Raw genomic sequence first — 18131 nt, forward strand, 5'->3', positions numbered from 1 at the left:
AAACAAATTGAGTAAAATCAGGAAATACTATCTTAAAAACTGATTTTGTTTTAATGTCTATTTTATACTGGATGTCTTCAGAAAAGAGGTTCCATTAAATTCAATCAAGATATAAAGAACACCCGTTTGTTATATGTTTGTATGTCTTTTTAAATAGAAATTGCTGTAAACATCAAACATTTCTTTTATGAAGAAAAATAAATTTTCTTTATCTTGTATGCAAAGTCATTACCTGCTTCCCCCTTGAAGGACACTTGTAAGTGCTTTCTGTAACGTAACATTCTCTACCATATTCTGCATTGTCTTTTCTGTAGCATCCCGTATAAACCCACTTGCTTCTCCATTCTTTGGTAATAAAGTTTTACAGATCTTATCTAGATCCTTAAATCAAAAGAATAAAACAATTTAAAATCTTCTAGTAATAAAATAATGTGTACTAAGTAGCCTAGTCTAATGCTCTGTCTGCACTATCAAACTAGTTTGACAAAAAAGTGTGATGTGCCCAAATATGGTAGTGATATGCCCAAATATGACATCATTGTGTCAATATAAGGGCACATCACATATTTTTGTCACATAAAGTTTGATAGTGTAGACATATTTTAACACTAGCAAACCTTATTTTACAAACTCCAGAGTTTGTGCTTGGAGAAGTTTTGGTTTTCTGTCTAGACTAGGTACTGGAGGCTTTCATTTTGACTATTGAATTGAAATTTATATTTATACTGGGTAACCTCTTCAGTCAATGACTGGTCTCCCAGAGGGCCCAGTTGGTGATCAGTGGCTGTGATGTACTAATACACCGGGGTAACCCCCTACTCGTCTCGAAAGATGTACTAGGTTCTTTAAAGTGCACACGAGCTAGATGTGTACACTGGACCTACGGTTTATAGTCCTTATCCGAGAAGACTCGTTCTACCACCAGAACCATGGAGTGAGTGAGCCTCGAACCCCTGCCGATGTTATGGCTACGTAATTACGGTTCCACTGTCTTAACCGCTCGGCCACTCACTATTCTGGACGATCACATGATCGTGAAGCACCCAAAGACTGTCACTTGAATTCACAAATTAATTTGTCAAGAAGGCATGCATAGCATAATTATTTTACTGCAGCATGTCAAAGTTTTTCAACAAACTGGCAAACTTTGAAAATCTTTTTTTACCAAACTTGGAGTTTGCTCGAGTACACAAACTAAAGTTTGTGTAGACTCGGCTAAATATGCAAAACTATTTTGATCTCTTAAAATTTCTCTTGACATATGATGACTAAATATCATCTTTGACATTATATGCTACTTCTATTTATATATATCATTTGTATACTGCCTTGTATTTTATATAATTGATTAGAGTACGCATCATCCATGTTTGTGTGGACATAAGGATCAACTGAAATTGAATAAAGACCTGCTACTGTTCGCATCAAGTTGAGAGTGAACAGTCCGTTCTCTCTGTACATTTATACTTTAACGAAATATATATCTTCAAATAAACTCAAAATCAATTTGTAAATTGAACACTTCCATCAACAATGACAACTTAAACTGCATGAATAATTCAAAGTGATCACAATTAAGTACCTTATCCATGCCAGACTTCATGCTCACGAACAAATCTCCAAAAGTCTTGATTGCCATCAGACTGACCTGTGACCTGAGATTCTTGACTTCTGCCAAGACAGCTATATTGACTGTGTGTAATTGCGATGAGAGTACGTTGCTATGATACGCCGACAACCGTCGCACATAGTTCATCCCATCAACCTTCATTTCCCTGGATAGGTGTAGTTAAAAAGTTTGCAAATAAAGTAAACCGACAAATGGATAGATAATAATATCCTGGATTTATAAAGCTCCTAATGTTGTGAAACCTCAACACACTGTAAATATATTACTCCAATCATTTTTGTTATCAAACATGTATAGAAACATTCAACTTCATTAGGTTTAGTTAGTTAGTTTTTCTCAGATTCTATGCAAAGTGCTTAGAGGTTTCATGACATTAAGGCCAGATGAGCGGTAACTGTAAGTGTATGTAGAATTTGCATCTATCCTGAACGGAAACCGCCTGTCCACTCTGCGTTGTGTGTAAATGGGAATAAGGAATAACATCAATTCTATATTTCTATTACCACCATTAAATTGGCCTTTAGGCACTTCTAAACAAAATCTACTCTATTGTAGAAGATTTGCATTTCTCACTCTCACACTCTACTCTACTTACCAATCATCATTTGCTAAATAAGACAAAGCATCTCTTAGTGCATTATCAGGGTTATTAAACGGTTTCATCTCGCTACTGTCTTCTTGGGCTTCTTCTCTCATTGTGCTAGGTGGCGACTTCAATTCTGGAGGCCTGTTACCGAAAATGGACACAAACAAGAACATAATTTATTTATTACTGAATAATCAATATTATTATAATACAATAAAGAAAATTGAATAAAACATGATTCAATAATCAATCAATAAATGTGGACTTGCATTTTTATGACAGATCTTTTGCAGAAAGTGATGATTATACAGTGTTAGTGTTTGTCATCATTACGCACAATGTTTTACATTTATTGTGCCTGACAAGTGTCAATTGGAGTAGTCCAAGTGATGTATAACTTATAGGGCTCTATTCTCTTCTCTTTTTTTTGCATATTTCTAGAATTTTATATGTTTATTTTGAATCAAAAGTATATTAATTATATATTTAATACTTAATTTTATTTTGTCAAATGTTAATGTTATTGTTGAAAGAAGAAATAAATGTTGACATGAAATGACATCATGTATAATAACTTTGTTGTCAATTTGTTTCATAGTTGATTTATTTTCCGTTTCCTTTAAATAAACGTTGTATACATGTTTCCCATTCATATTTTAGTGGTGAATTCATAACGAACAAAATCTGCAATCCCTTCGGTGAGTATAAAATACATAAAATGAATGCATTCATTTAATTTTGTATTTTTATAGAGAACAATCATTTATAAACAATTATTAGTGATGAGTACAGTATTTCTCGTCAATGTATCAGCTTCTTAGAGTTAATTATGTAGCATCATACAGCGATTGTTTGCGGATCGAATAACGGGTTGTATCATAGTCAAAAATGAGTTGATTTAAAAGGTCAAATTATGTAAATGCAAACATCTAGGCTGGTCACCTGTTAAATCAGAAATTCATTCTGTGCATACCTTTCTTAAGTTTAGAAAAAAAAATGTGATATCCATAGTAATTACGCAAGTTATACATTACACCTAATGGAAACAGTAATTCACGAGGTATAGAAATTGTCATTTCTAAAGGCTAATACGTCTACTGTTTAACTTTCATATTATAGATCAAGTAACTAAATAATAGTAGGCTAGAAGCAATGTTATTAAATATTATCAATATAAAGATAAATTTGTTTCAGTATCAATTTTCTTTTAGAATTTCAATGGATTGTAATTTATTTGGGTTTCAGGTAAATTACTACAAGTAATGTGATCATAGCTTTAGTGAGAGCTTATGAATAAGCAATATTGATTGCTTATGCAAGGTAAAGTATTAATAATAGAAGTCATATTTCATATCAAATATGGTTCTTGTGACATCGTTATTGCCATCTGGAAAATGTGGTATTACAGTATACTAGCAAACCAATGGACAAGAGCCGCCGAGACTAGAGACCAGAATTATGGAATATAAGAAAGGCATGTTAACCACCATGACAGTCCAAATGCATTGTGGGAAAGATATCTTACACATATACTATTACAATTTATATAATTATAGTATTACACATTTTGAGTATTGATGTGGTCAGTCCAGTAAAAAAAGAAAAGGAAAAGAAAATTGTGAATTTAAACCAAAAAAAACAAAGAAAATGTAAGTTGGATTTAGCCCAGAAAAATAGTCTTGCAGAATATCAATGGGGATAAAGAAATTAAGTTATGGCCATGAAAAATGCATAGTTCATGACATGCCAAAGTGAAGAAAAGAATAACAAATAGTTCTTGTATTGTTTGTAAAGTGCTTACATTTTTGGTTTTGTTCTAGAAACTGGTGGTTTATATGTAATCGTCAATGGCGTTGAGAATTCCGTTGGTGAAACCGAATTATCATTGGTTTTAGGTGAAAGTCGTGGAGTTATTGGAGTAGCTGAAAGAAAAATGGAGTTTCATTAGGACCAATAATCTTCTGTCTAGTGAATGCATCATCACCTTTGACCTTGTTATTCTATGTATTTTTCTCATTTGGAACTAAATAATGTAGCGTTGCCCCATGTCTATCATAACCTCAGTATGCAAACTTTGATCAATAATATACTATTAATAACTTCATTACTTAGTTTGTTTTTTTTAAATGGCTGTGGAAATTCAAAGCATTTTTTTTGACTGACATTTTTTATTCATGTTAGGTTATCAGTGGTAATAGTAGTAGTGGCAATCAATTTTTAGCCTACTCTTTATCTGTATGTTTTATATCTGTAAAGGTCACTAATTGTATTGTAATTTTTTGTTAATTGTTTTTGTAATGTACTATTGAAATGAAAGATAAAAAAAAATTATATATATTTTGCCTACTATTTCATAAATTATATCTTTTTATTTTTTATTTTTTAGAAATTACCATCAATGACAAATGAATCAATTTCTTTTAATTTCTTCCTCTGATTTGCAATCTTTTCTTTTCTTTCCTCCTCAGCTTTCTGTCTTGCTTCCTTTTTCTTTTTACCCTCAATTTCCAACGCTCTTTTTCTCGCCTCACGTTCGTCGTTCATAGCTGTTTTTCTCGCATCACGCTCGCGCTGCCGCTGTTCACGTTCAAGACGTAGCTTCTCTTCCCGTTCTTTCTGCTTCGCTTCTCGTTGTCGTTGTTTTTCAATCTGTTCTTTTCTGTGTTCCTCAAACTGGAATTGTCTCTCTTCAATCTCTTGCTCTTTTAGTAATCTTTCTAACTCTTCTCTTTCTTGGTCTTTTTGTGCACGTTTTAATTCCATTTCTTTATTTTTCTGCTTTACTTTTTCAATTGTTGATTTTGAAAAGGTCCCATGCAATGGAATATCCTACAAAATAAAGATGAAAAGTGTTAATCTAATCTAATTTACATACGAATTTACATATGAAAATCATCTAAAAAGAGAAAATCACAACATTTTTGAAAATTTATTTTAAAATATTCAATACTACATAATTTTGTTAAAGATGTATTGTCCCTTTGACTAATTCCAAAAAAATAAAAAAATTAAGATTTCGAAAAAAAGTGGGTCATTTTGAAGTATCATAATAGTTATTAACTTTCACCAAAAATTAGTCGAAAAAAAAAAAAATTTAACTGAAATACAAACGTTTTTTTTTCCAAAAATAACTTTGACTTCCAGTCAAAGTTTTCGATCAAAACATATCTCATAATACAACGCGCTTGTTTGGCTACTCTGTATACATAATCATAAAACTTCCTCGCGATCTGTGTGAAAACACCTTCTCAACCGTGATGAGTTGTAAACAATACTAATTAGCATCATGCATAATGTATACTCGTGGTTTGAAATCTTTGTTTACTTTCGCTCGCGACGATTTTCCAGACGAAATGTAATCAAATTAATTTACCTGTTAATTACGTAAACATGTTGTTTTTGGCTCGAATTTTCGACTTAAAGTGAATAACTTTAATATTACTTTGATGTGGCCAATTTAAATTTAGAATACTTTGACCTTCATTTTTTGTGTTTCAAGGGATAATACATCTTTAAATAAAATTAATAATCATTATTTAGAAAAAATTTTAATATATTGTATTAATCATTTTGCATATTGCTTCATATGCTTCATAAAAAAAAATTTTTGTATACCTCTTCATCACTATCCTCGAAAGATGGTGAATATGCTACATTTGATGAACTGCCCTTTGAGCCTGTGGAAGTGTGGCTGATTTTTCTTACGGGTCCATCTAAGTTACTATCACTGCCTTGTCCAAACACACCTATAAGAAAATATCTTAGTAATACATAGTTTGGATGAAATGACACAGGTCCCTCCTAAAGAAAAAGTGAATGTCCATAGTAGAATGCTTCTCATTGGATAACAAAAACGTCCCTGGACTACGCAGTATACAAAAGTTGCTTGCAATAATTGATTTCACCCGCAGAGATGACAGAGCCTAGGTTGTCTTAGGCCAATGTTTTTTAGACAAACAATGACCTTTAGGATCTTACAAGCAATGAAGCGTGAATCTTACAGCAACTGGATTTTGTGTTGAAGAACCGAATCAGAATGTTCAATAAAGAAACCAAGGCCTATATACAAATTGTTGTTTCTTTACCTTTGCCAACAACAACTCCTATGTCTCTATGATTTGACGGCTGTCCATCATCTGTCAGGTCTATGCCACCTATATGATTGACAGACGCCATTGACAACGGTGTTGTTTGTGCTAAAGTATAAAAAAGAAAAATTTATGTTAGAAGACATCATAGATAAAAACTGACATTTAAAAGACTGTAAAATTACAGATATCCAGTTTGAAACTCGCCAATGATTACATTAGATTGTCAACTCCAAATACAATCATAGCTCAAAAAGCTAGCCAAATATGGTTGCAACAATCGGCCAATCAGATACGCAGGTTGAATTCACATCCTCTACTGAGCAATTTGATAGCATCATCACTAGCACATACTGTATTCAATCCTTGTATGTACAAATTATTCATTTAAACAATAAAGATTATTCTATCGTGTTCTGATTTTGCATTTCAAAGTCAGTTGTTTCTTTTTTTTAAATACTATTTTTTAAATATAAGGTAGTATTACCTTGACGCCGTCTTTCCCGTGCAGTCTTTTTAGCGTTAGCGATAGTCGGGACAGGCGGTGAGTTGCTTCGAGTATAACCATTATCGTTTTTCCCATACGCACGTCCAATTACGCTGACATTTGCTGTTTGTTTCGTTTGAAATGTAGCACCACTTGTTGGTTTGTACTCGAATGGATTTGGTTCGGTGTCTGGCGACGTCCGTCGTCCATTTTTCGCCGACATGCCTCGTGCCATTACAGGTTTTCCAGTGAAGGGAGAGTCGGCGGTGTTAGTTTTCTTTCCCCTTAAAAATAAAAATTTAAAAACAAATATCAATTACAATTTTAATAAATAAAAAATGTATGAGAATTTAGGGATCACATCAAAATTAATCTACTGCTGTTACTGCAGTAACTAAATATTTTTACTTCAAATATTATGAATTTAGGTTTTCAATGTAGAAGTTGCAATACCTGTAAATATGACTAAATAATTGCACAACAGGTTAAAGAGCAAACAACAAACATAGTTACTGCAGTAGCTGCAGTAGAATAAATGTTGTCATGGTCCCTTGTATATGTACATACATTTTCTGACATACTTCTAATGAGAAGTAGCTGCAATTTCTAGAATATATTTGCTCTTAAATATTATAAATATATATTAATAACAATGGAATAGATGAATAGAAATGTAGTTCATGGCTGAAATAAATTCTATTGTATACCAGTCTAACAAAGGTTGATAATAATTGGAATCTTATAAAATTGACAAATTGGAAATAAGTATGCATTTTTCAATGTTGCTAAATTCTATCCTCAACTTAATTGAATGTATGACTTAAGTACGGACAGAATGTATGACTTAAGTACGGACAACTGAAAACCTGCTGATATTTATCTATCTATCTAGAATAATGCTGTGTGTATGATGTGGCATTCAAATTCAAATAATCTTGATTAAATCCTTCCAGAAATTCATTTAAATATAAATTAAATAATATATATGAATAATAGATGAGCTCTACAGTACTGGAAAATTCAAAAGTTTTTACCCTTTCTTTTTAGGCGATGATTTGCTCTCTGTTGTTGAATACGTATTAAACGTTGAAGTCATACTGTATATTCCGCTCTCTCCAAGGTCCGAAGACGGCGAGAGGGACTTATCACTGCTATATCCATTTCGTTCAATGTAATCGCTTTTCACGGCCTGATGTTTCTTTTTTCTTTTATCGGCACTAGCTCGTAAACGCTGCAGTGAAGTTTCCATCTATGTAAACAACAAACAAATATTTTAAGCATTTCAATTGTTCAGCACTACGGCAATTATAAATAAACGTTTGTAATTTTATATAAATACATTGTATGTGAAACATACACATTGATAAAATTGCATACAATACAAAATGATATTATTGTATGAACTGAACAAATACATGTTAATATGTGATGTTTACAGTAAATATTATAGCTAATAAAAAATATATCATACACAAATAATGAATACTAATTAAATGTCTGCACAAGAACCTGTGATGTCATTGAGAAATCGTGCAGAAAGTACACATAGTTGTTATGCATGATCCGCCAATTGAATGCAGAACAATGAGGATATTAAAATTTGCGCAAGTGTTCACACGGCATTATAGCGAAACTAAACATTTGAAAAGGAGCTTACCAAGTCTTCATCATCAGATTTCATTGTCCCGTACGACTGGTCCCAATCGTCCACGTCCTCTCTCGGGCTCTTGTCTAATGGTGATAAACGACCGTTTCGTTTCCCTTCTGATCTATTGACTTTTCCCACCAACGCAGGTTTCAGTGGAATCGGTGACATTGTCGGTTTGGATTTCTTCGGACTTGTATTGCGGTAGAAATCTCCGGGATGATATGTCGATAGAGGATCTACAGTATGGTAAAAATGAAAATATATAATAGTTATTACATGCGCCTCTGAATAAAACTCCATGGAAACTAAGTTGACATAACGTTTTATTGAATTCATCAAACTAGGTATTTAATTTCCCTATCAATTCGGTACCATCTCCTAGCTTTTCTTTTACATTTATTTATATTATACTAATAGTCGTAGTAGTTGGTTTTTGAAAATAAAAAAAAAGGCTTATCAATCAATCAATCGTTTGATTTATATAGCGCCATTCCAACATTCATTGCTCATGGCGCTGTAGAAAAAAAAATCAGAAAAGGTGAGTTTTGAGTAGTGACTTAAAGTGACTCGATAACGATGTGTGTTTAATGTTCAAGGGTAGGTGGTTCCAGAGCCTAGGTTCAGCAACACTGAAAGTCCGATCTCCCCAACTATGTTTGCTCCTTGGAATGTCCAGTAGCACCTGATGACTAGATCTTAGTTCTCGCTTTCCCTTCTTGACTGTCAACAATTCTGAGAGATATTTTGGAGGGCAACTATTTAGGCATCGGAACACCAGCAGCAGGATCTTAAATTTAACACGTGACTCCATGGGTAGCCAATTTAACTCTTTGAACAATGGTGTGACGTGATCATACTTCTTGGCACACATCACCAAGCGAGCTGCCCAATTTTGCACCTTCTGGAGTGTCCGCAACTGCTTCTTTGGCAGACCATACAGCAGGGAATTTCCCATATCAAGCCGACTGGTAACAAAAGCATGTACAATCTACTCTGTTGCAAAATGGTTCAAGTAACGTCTGATCTTGGCGATGTTACATAAATGGAAAATAGCAGATCGGCAGATTTTGTTGATATGCGATTCCATGGTCATTTTACAATCAAGTTGTACACCAAGGTTACGAACTTCAGTTGATGGATTGACTAGCACGCCACCAATATGTAGGCCATCAAACCGGATCTTTTTTCTCTGCTGAACAGAACCAAATAGGATCACCTCGGTCTTTTTATCATTTAGCTTGAGGAAGTTGGAGCCCATCCATTTTCTAATCTCAGCAGTGCATGCTTCTAACCGTTTTACGGCGGACAGAAACTTGGTCTGGCAAGGCTTGACAGAAACGTAGATTTGTATATCATCTGCATAGAAATGATGACATAATCCGTGTCTTCGTATTATTTCAGCAACTGGTGCAACATAGATGGAAAACAGCTGTGGTCCAAGCACCGAACCTTGTGGGACGCCACATAATAGAGGAAGGTCATCCGATGAAACATCACCAATGCAGACGGCCTGGGTTCTGTTCCTTAGATATGATGTAAACCAAGACAATGCTTGATCTCTTACCCCGATATCATGTGACAATCTATGAAGAAGCAGTGAGTGATCTACTGTGTCAAAAGCAGCCGATAAGTCTAGTAAAACTAGAATAACAAGTTCTTGATTATCTATTGATGTCAAAACGTCATTCTGAACACGTAGAAGCGCTGTCTCCACACTGTGGTTAGCTTTGTATGCTGATTGGTAAAGTTTCATGGAGGTTGTGATTTGACATATGGTTAGAGAGTCTAACTGCAACAACACGCTCAATAAGCTTCGAAACAAAGGATAAATTTGAAACTGGTCTATAATTTTTAAGAACTTCTCAGTTGAGGCCAGTCTTCTTCAGCAAAGGCCGTACAAGTGCTTTCTTTAAATTCTGCGGTACTGTGGATGTGATAAGTGAAAGATTAACTAATTTCATTAGCACTGGAACTATTGCAGGAGCGCAATCCCTTAAAAGCCAAGTTGGAATAGGATCTAGCTCACAAGATTTTATCGGGGATGCCTTGATCAATTTCTCGATCTCCTCATCTGTGGTTGGTTCAAGAATAGACAGTTGACAGCTTAAAGGAGCCCTTGTACTAAATGTATGCGCATCTTGGAGAACAGATTGAGGAAATCCTGATCGAATTTTAATGATCTTTTCATTAAAAAACTCTGAGAAACGTTCAGCAATACTGGTTGATTTACAGGTAGGTAAGGGTGTCTTATTTCCTCTTTGCAGTAAAGCGTTTACAATTTTGAATAATTGCTTCTGGTCGCCTACAGCATTATTTACTAGAACTGAGTGATACTCCAACTTTGCAGTATGAATATGTGATGATACACATTGGCGTTGATGTGTGTAAGCCTTCCAATCAGTTTCAAGACCTGTCTTACGCCATTTCCTCTCCAGCTGCCTTCTTACTTTTTTCTGTTTTCGTATCTCATCAGTATACCATGGAGTTTGCGGTCGAATAGTCACCAGACGTGACTTACAGTACTGGTCAGAGGACTTTCGACATTCCCGCTCGTGTTTTTCTGCTGTTTTTCTAGAGTGTTTGTGGAGCGTTTATCGAGGGATCGAGCGATCGAGTGCTGACCTCGACCAGCGAAGCGTGAACGTTTTACAACAACAATAGAAATCAATCATACGTACATAATATATGAGCCCTTTTTATCTTTAGATTACCGACTTTGTTTATCTTCAACAAATAATACAAAGTATATATTAATTAACATAATAAAAAAACAGTAAAATATACGTTTAAAATTCACATGAACAGCTTTAAAATCATGGTAAAATTCATATCTTCAAATTCCGAGTCAACAACACCAAGATGATAGCTATCGCTCGCTCACTTCTCGCATAGACGCGCATCTACGATCTTTGTTATGTTGGTGGTCATCAACCCTAGATTTACGAAACTTTGGGCGATGTGACGTCACGCCGCAAGCACATGGTTTTCTCATCAGCTCTCCGTTGTTTCTGTTGATTTTTTCCAGGGCATACAAAAACGATCGTTTTGATGCAGTTTATTTATTTTGTTTATTTATACTGTTCATTAGATATACATAATAATTATATCGGTGATGATTACATACAGTACATAGGCTATGCTACGGTAATTAATTGAAAATAAATGTAATTTCTTAACGTATGATTTTATTTTTCTTTCTGCACAACATTCAAACTAAGCCATGTGCGAGTTGCGGCACCACGGCTGCAGACCATGTGTTTACTGACTGAACTATGAGATCAATCACATGGTTCAATTAACAGTGGAAGAGTACAGTGTAGTAAATGGGGTAATGATTTTGTGGAAAAAACAACATCCTTAAGTATCGTTTTTTTTTTAATAGATAAAAACTGTTATAATATACTCGTACTGTTATTAAAATTATTATTTTTGAAATTCTGATTTCACACGAACCTTGCCTATGTCAATTACGTGATAATAAAATATGGACACCCCTCAAGTGGATTGTACCATTTACCAAACGTTGTTGTTTATAGTGTACATCACACGAGAGACAAATGTCGGAAAATAATTTGTTTGTACTTTGTTGGTTTCTCGTAGAATATTCAATTCAACAACTTATTAAGTGGTCTAATAAATGAAGAATTTATAAAGCAAGTATTCAATCTAAATATGTTATGTAGAAATATACCAAAGCATTTTAAGTGACATTTTGTTTACATTATGCTCTACCGTGCACTTTCTCCCCGCAGCAAGAGTTGAGTCTGACATATAAATACTAAGCCTAATAAAGTAAGCCTAACATTATTAAATGATTTTTATTATATTAAACATCTAAAGAGCCCCCAAAAATGACATGGTATGCCTTTGAAATAAATAACAATAGAATCAATTACTGACATTTCAGGCGGTACAATTTTTAATCAACATGGTGTCCTGAAATACCCTGAAAACGCTATGTTATTTTTGTTTGTTACACTCGGCTGGTCACGACTGAGCGAACGAAAATCGTCTATTATAAGCTTGGTTAAAGTGTTAATCACTGACTTGTTGATTGTTGATTGACATTTGCTATTTCTAAAATAAATTATTATCGCCGACAACGGCCTAGTTTTTCACGCTAATAACGAAAGACAATGACATCGGGATAAACTGCTCGCCGGAAATCCCTGCTCGATAAAACCGTTCATGCGTGGATTGTGACCTTAATGTATTATTCGAGGATAGCGACGCTCGTGAATATCGCTAGCAATACTCGAACAACGCTCGGTAAACACTCGAGGAATGTCGAAAGTGCTCTGACCAGTACTGTAGTTGGAGCAAGTTTATCAATGATTGAACGCAATGTAGAGTTGTACATACATATAGCATCATCAATGTCACATGGAAGAGATACAGTCAGTGTTAGTGGTAGTAACTCACTGACAACAGAGTCAGCACAGAGATTCTTGTAGTTACGACTAGAAACTATTTTCTGAGTTGGCGGCGGTTTATTTAACTGTAACTTACAATGTACGGCTGAGTGGTCAGATATATGTGGGATGCCCACATTGACATCAGTTAGAAAAGTGTCAGTTGATTTGGTAATAAGCAGGTCAAGAGTATGACCTGCCTCATGGGTTGGTTGGTGAACATGTTGATTAAGATCATAAACTTTAAGAAGGCTCATAAACTGCATAACCTCCCTATTCTCGGATTTGTCAAGGTGAAAGTTGAAATCCCCGGCAATGAGCAAGTCGGAATGTACTAATGCAATGGTATCAAGCATGTTAGAGAACTCATTGAAGAAATGTGAGACGGTGAAACCATTTTTCTTGCTAGAAAGAGGACGAAAGATAACTATGATTCGCAGTGTTCGAATTCCGTTACTAAATTGAATTCCCAACGATTCAAAAGTACTACAGTCAGGTAAGTCCAGAGAGCGTGTTTGTAGACCAGCTTTGTACATGAGGGCAACTCCCCCATGACGACCATATGTTCTAGGAACATGGTTAAACATGTAACCATCTGCAAGCAAATATATTTAAGCCATTGTACGACCATCTGTGGTCATAATTGTAAAATTTTTCCAAACAGAAAGGGGATTCCCATCATTCATATAACCACAATGCGATAACGCTTGTCACGGCACACCCCAAGCTCCTTAAAACCTCTCTTGGTTTTGATAATAAATAGAGGACGTTGACAAAAAAAAACATGTTCCGTTTTTTTAACTTCAGATGTTGGCATGTACAGTATGAAATAGTGGAAATGAGGAAACCTGTTTTTAAAACATTTTTATGGCATGTGACAGAAAAACAGAAATAGAAATAATAGAGATATTCAAATATAATGAATTGATTCTGTCTTAAATCTTTAATCTTACAATTACTTTACGAAACGACAACGATTAGGACATTCACTACAAAGGAAAATGTACTCTAATAAAAATACAACATTACCTACCACCTTAACTCTTTATTCTTACAATACTTTTTTTTTTTTTTTTTTTTTATTTATTGATTTTTTTATTTTTTTTTTATTTTTTTTTTTTTTATTGCGAACGATGACAACGATTATGCATGAATAATGGCTTTAATACATTCACAACAAAGCAAAATGTACCCTAATAAAAAATACAACATTACCTAGCAGCTTAACTAAATACCTAGGGAAATCTCATGCATCATATTCCATTGTATAATGTTATCGTGAAGATTATAAAACTACAATGCAGTCTGTCAACACACTTCGCAATACAATAGCCTACTCTAGTTGCTATAGAATCAGTAAACTAACTTGCTTCGTTATTAAAATCAGATCAACGATTTACAGAAAAATGGACATCATTGTACAGTGACATTAAGATGAATCTACTTAAAGATACTAGGAAAAATATCTATTTATAGTTTTGTTGTGAGAAATAAGCAGACTAGGCTTAAAAGATGTTTTCTATCATTCTATATTAGTTTTTGTGGAAGAGATAGTTTTATTTTGTTAACGAGCGTCAAAGATTTAATCCAGACTATTCTATTTTATATTGAAAAAAACAAGTGACACTGACAGTTGGTGTAATTTGTTGTGTTTTAAAAACAAAAAATTGACCAAAAGAAAGTTATAATTAACTAGATACTAATAATAGTCTACACCGCATTGTAGATTGATTTTTTACTTAAATTACTGTGTATGGATAGCCCTCAAATATGATGCATCATGACTGTTGAAAACAAATTTGAAAATATAATCTAATAATAAACAAACCTGTTCGGGAATCCTCCTTTTTCTTGCTTCTAATTGGATCATCATTAAATGCTGAATCCGGCCACGAGCTTGATAAACTTGCCACATTCTTCGTTTTCCTTTCCGATTCTCGATCATTCTTCGCAAATGACGGTACATACTTGTGATTATTGGACATATCCAGTGTGTTTGATTCTGTAAAAAAGAAAAATTCAAATGAACTTTACATTTGAATTCAGTCAATATGTAATCAACAAAACATGCATTATTTATCAAATAAAAAAAAAATTTGATATTCATAGATGTTAGCAAATCACCCAGAGCATCGTCTGAAAGGCATTGTGGGATAGAATAGTGCCAATGGATGTTCCATTTTTAACCAATTGAGAAACGTTCCATCAATTAGAAAAGTAAAAGCCTAACTATAATTTAAAAGAGGTAGGATCATTAGAATCTAAGACATTTTGCATATTGACATCGTCGTTCACGACAGGCGTCGGCCGTACTAAAAGGAACTTGCTACTGGTATTAGAAAAGCGTATGGGGACAGTTGTCCTCATCATAGCAGGTACTGCACTGTGGCTGCAACGTAAGGTTCTCATCCAAATTTCCTCAGTTTCCAGTTAATCTGAGGTCGATTACTTTTACATAATATTAATAGTGAACTCTGCCTGCCTAATTGTCCCTGTGTAATAAAATGTTTCCTATTTATCATTATCAACACAAATGTCATTGACGTTTTCATCCGGATACATTATTTATGTAATTATTTTATGCTGTGAATGAACTATTATGCATTAACTTATTCATAACTACATACCATGTGTAGGTTTAAATAGAGTGTGTACTTCTTCCTGTTGTACATAATTATAACTATTGTGGTAGGAATTTGTACCAGACTTTTTAGGCCTGAACAAGTAAGACATACTGTACATCTACATCTAGACTTGGAGGTTGAGTCAGTGAGAGGGCCCTAATTATAGGCATACAGTAGAACTCCTATTAAGGGGACAACTTTGGATCCAATAGAGTGTCTCTCAATAGGGGTGTCTAATTAATAAGGGTTGACCGTAGTAAAAACATATAATACAGTATTTCCCTATGTTTCAGGGAAACCTTTTAGTGGTGTACCCTAAATAGAGGTCTCCCAAAGGATGAGTTCTACTGTAATTGAACATACTACTAGTAGACAAACAAGATCAAGGTATTTCTATAATTGTTACTAACATTTATTATGTAAATAATAGCCTACAGCACATGCATGTTTTTAATGATAACAAGGTCATTGTAAACAAATCCTTGCAAAGTGATTATCAATATTATGTAATGGAAGACTGACCTTTAAGTCAACCACTACTACACTGTGTGTGTTAACATTTTTGTTTTTTTTGCAATCAACAAAATATTGAAGCTGTGTAAAGATCTAATTGAGGAGAATGGTAAACTGCGATGACATCACTAAACATTTCCAGGTTGGGTATAAAAATTGTAAACAAAGCAGATCTCCCTATGTTTTTGTATAATGTGGTATATTTTCCTAGTGTTCACTGTTAATGCCGGTAAATTAATCTCTGAGAAAGCATATCACCATCTACAATCAAATCCCTCCTGTCGACTACAATTTGACAGAAAATAAAAGACTTCCAGTCAGGGATTAGAGTTTACAAAGATGGTCCGTCATAACCATAGCATCCATCGTTATCATACAGAATGTGTTGTATGGCACACTGTACATGCATATCAAGAAATTAGGGCAAGAGTAAATTAATGCAAAATATCGAGGTAACAATATTACTATTAAATAACACAACAAACAAAAACCTAATGCAATTATAGATAATCAATACCGTACATCTATATTTATACATGGAGTATTAAACATATATGGTAAACACAGTATTGTCAAGACTAGAAATGCATAGACCGGATATTACAAATAGAACGCAGTCAATATATAGCAACGTTACATTATTGACCTGATCAGAAAATTTATATCACAAAAGGAAGGAAGGGTCGTAAGGACAAATATGGATAGCTAGGCTCACACTAGCCGTTCGCCAAGTCGGCAATTGCGATTGTGGATTCAATTTGGCGGAAAAAAATGCAGAGTGGCGAGTGTATTTTACCTGTGCTGAGGAGTAAAAAAAGACGTATAGTAATATTACATAAATGTACTGGAACTATAGATGCTTGGTGGTTAAACATGCTTGCCTTCCAATTCCAAAACTAGTGTCACAACTCTTTCTACTTTTAGACTTTTTTTTTAATGTTTATAATATAAGAATGATAATTATAGTTTATCCATCCTGTAATTGGCAAATTTCTCGCTGTTTGATAAATATAAAACAAAATCCAAGTCCCTACTGCATCATTCTTCAACAATTTTGTTGATACTAATTTTAGTTTAATGGAAAAATCTTTTTTCAGGAAATTTTTTTTAAAAAATGTGATGAATTCTGACATTGAAATTATCATTTTTGCGTCTGTCGAAAAAATAAAATAAATAGCTTATTCTTTAGTTTTTTTTTTAAATATTGATTTTTCGATTTTTTTTTTTAAGATCATAACATTCACGTGAAGATTAAACAGCTTATACAAACAAGTCTATCCATCATTTTGACGTTCAATAACATAAAACATTTTAATTGCACACGTACCTGTCCTTAATATCCATCAAAACATTTTCCCAATAGATTTAGTAAGTATTTATTAGTTATATAACATCCGATTAGATTCTTGCAATTTGGTTGGACAATACAGGGTCATGTGACATCGTTATTTGGTAATTAGCACACAAGTGCATCCTTGCCATTGATTTGGTTAATTTTGTATCACGTGCCATGCTTTATTTTAACGATTGAAGGTACTTCAGCATGCTCAACTTTTCGCAAAAATTGTGAGAATTTTACGTGCTTTTGAATGATGAGTGATCGATCCAACTCACAAACTAGCATACATTCAGCAAACGCTTTCTATATCTATTTTAAATTTAATTGCTTAACAATTTTAAACTTACTTTAATTAATAAACAATTAACATAATAGTAAATACAGTCAACTATCCAAATACCGGACACCTTTGGGCTAGCCAAATATGTCTGTCCAGAAAGTCTGGTATTTGGGATGTGTTTTTAATGGTAAAAATGAATTTGGGACTGATTGGATTTCAAGAAAAGTCTGGTTTTGGGAGAATTTCTGGTTTTCAGAGAATCCGGTATTGGGATAGTTGACTGTAATGTTATAATAATCGCTAGTTTTAAATACCTCGTTCAGTTGGTGGCGCACTTTGACTTTGACCGTAACCCATTGGTGGTTTGAATGAGTTGGTATTCCCTGAAAGCGAAGCACGTTTCAACATGTCTAAATGCATTTGACGATAGGATCCACCTAAAAAGAATTTTAAAAAATATAAACATAAAACCCCATAATATTAAGATATAAACAAAAATTGATTGCAAATAAAATCTCAAGTTC

General features: G+C 33.8%; 1 protein-coding gene across 1 annotated transcript in view; it reads right to left on the minus strand.

The window, feature by feature from the left end:
- Positions 1-18131, minus strand: part of LOC140061189 (TOG array regulator of axonemal microtubules protein 1-like) — a 45414-nt gene that overhangs the window by 18519 nt on the left and 8764 nt on the right. The window contains exons 3-14 of the mRNA XM_072107680.1: positions 17922-18044; positions 14680-14853; positions 8449-8675; positions 7826-8040; positions 6792-7075; positions 6302-6412; positions 5832-5962; positions 4610-5045; positions 4018-4138; positions 2226-2357; positions 1583-1775; positions 233-381 (exon numbers count right to left, since the gene is read on the minus strand). Coding sequence (XP_071963781.1) covers positions 233-381; positions 1583-1775; positions 2226-2357; positions 4018-4138; positions 4610-5045; positions 5832-5962; positions 6302-6412; positions 6792-7075; positions 7826-8040; positions 8449-8675; positions 14680-14853; positions 17922-18044 — 2296 coding nt within the window. The remainder of the gene's footprint in view (positions 1-232; positions 382-1582; positions 1776-2225; positions 2358-4017; positions 4139-4609; positions 5046-5831; positions 5963-6301; positions 6413-6791; positions 7076-7825; positions 8041-8448; positions 8676-14679; positions 14854-17921; positions 18045-18131) is intronic.

This window comes from Antedon mediterranea, chromosome 10 (genome assembly GCF_964355755.1).
Source record: "Antedon mediterranea chromosome 10, ecAntMedi1.1, whole genome shotgun sequence".
Lineage (NCBI taxonomy): Eukaryota > Metazoa > Echinodermata > Crinoidea > Comatulida > Antedonidae > Antedon > Antedon mediterranea.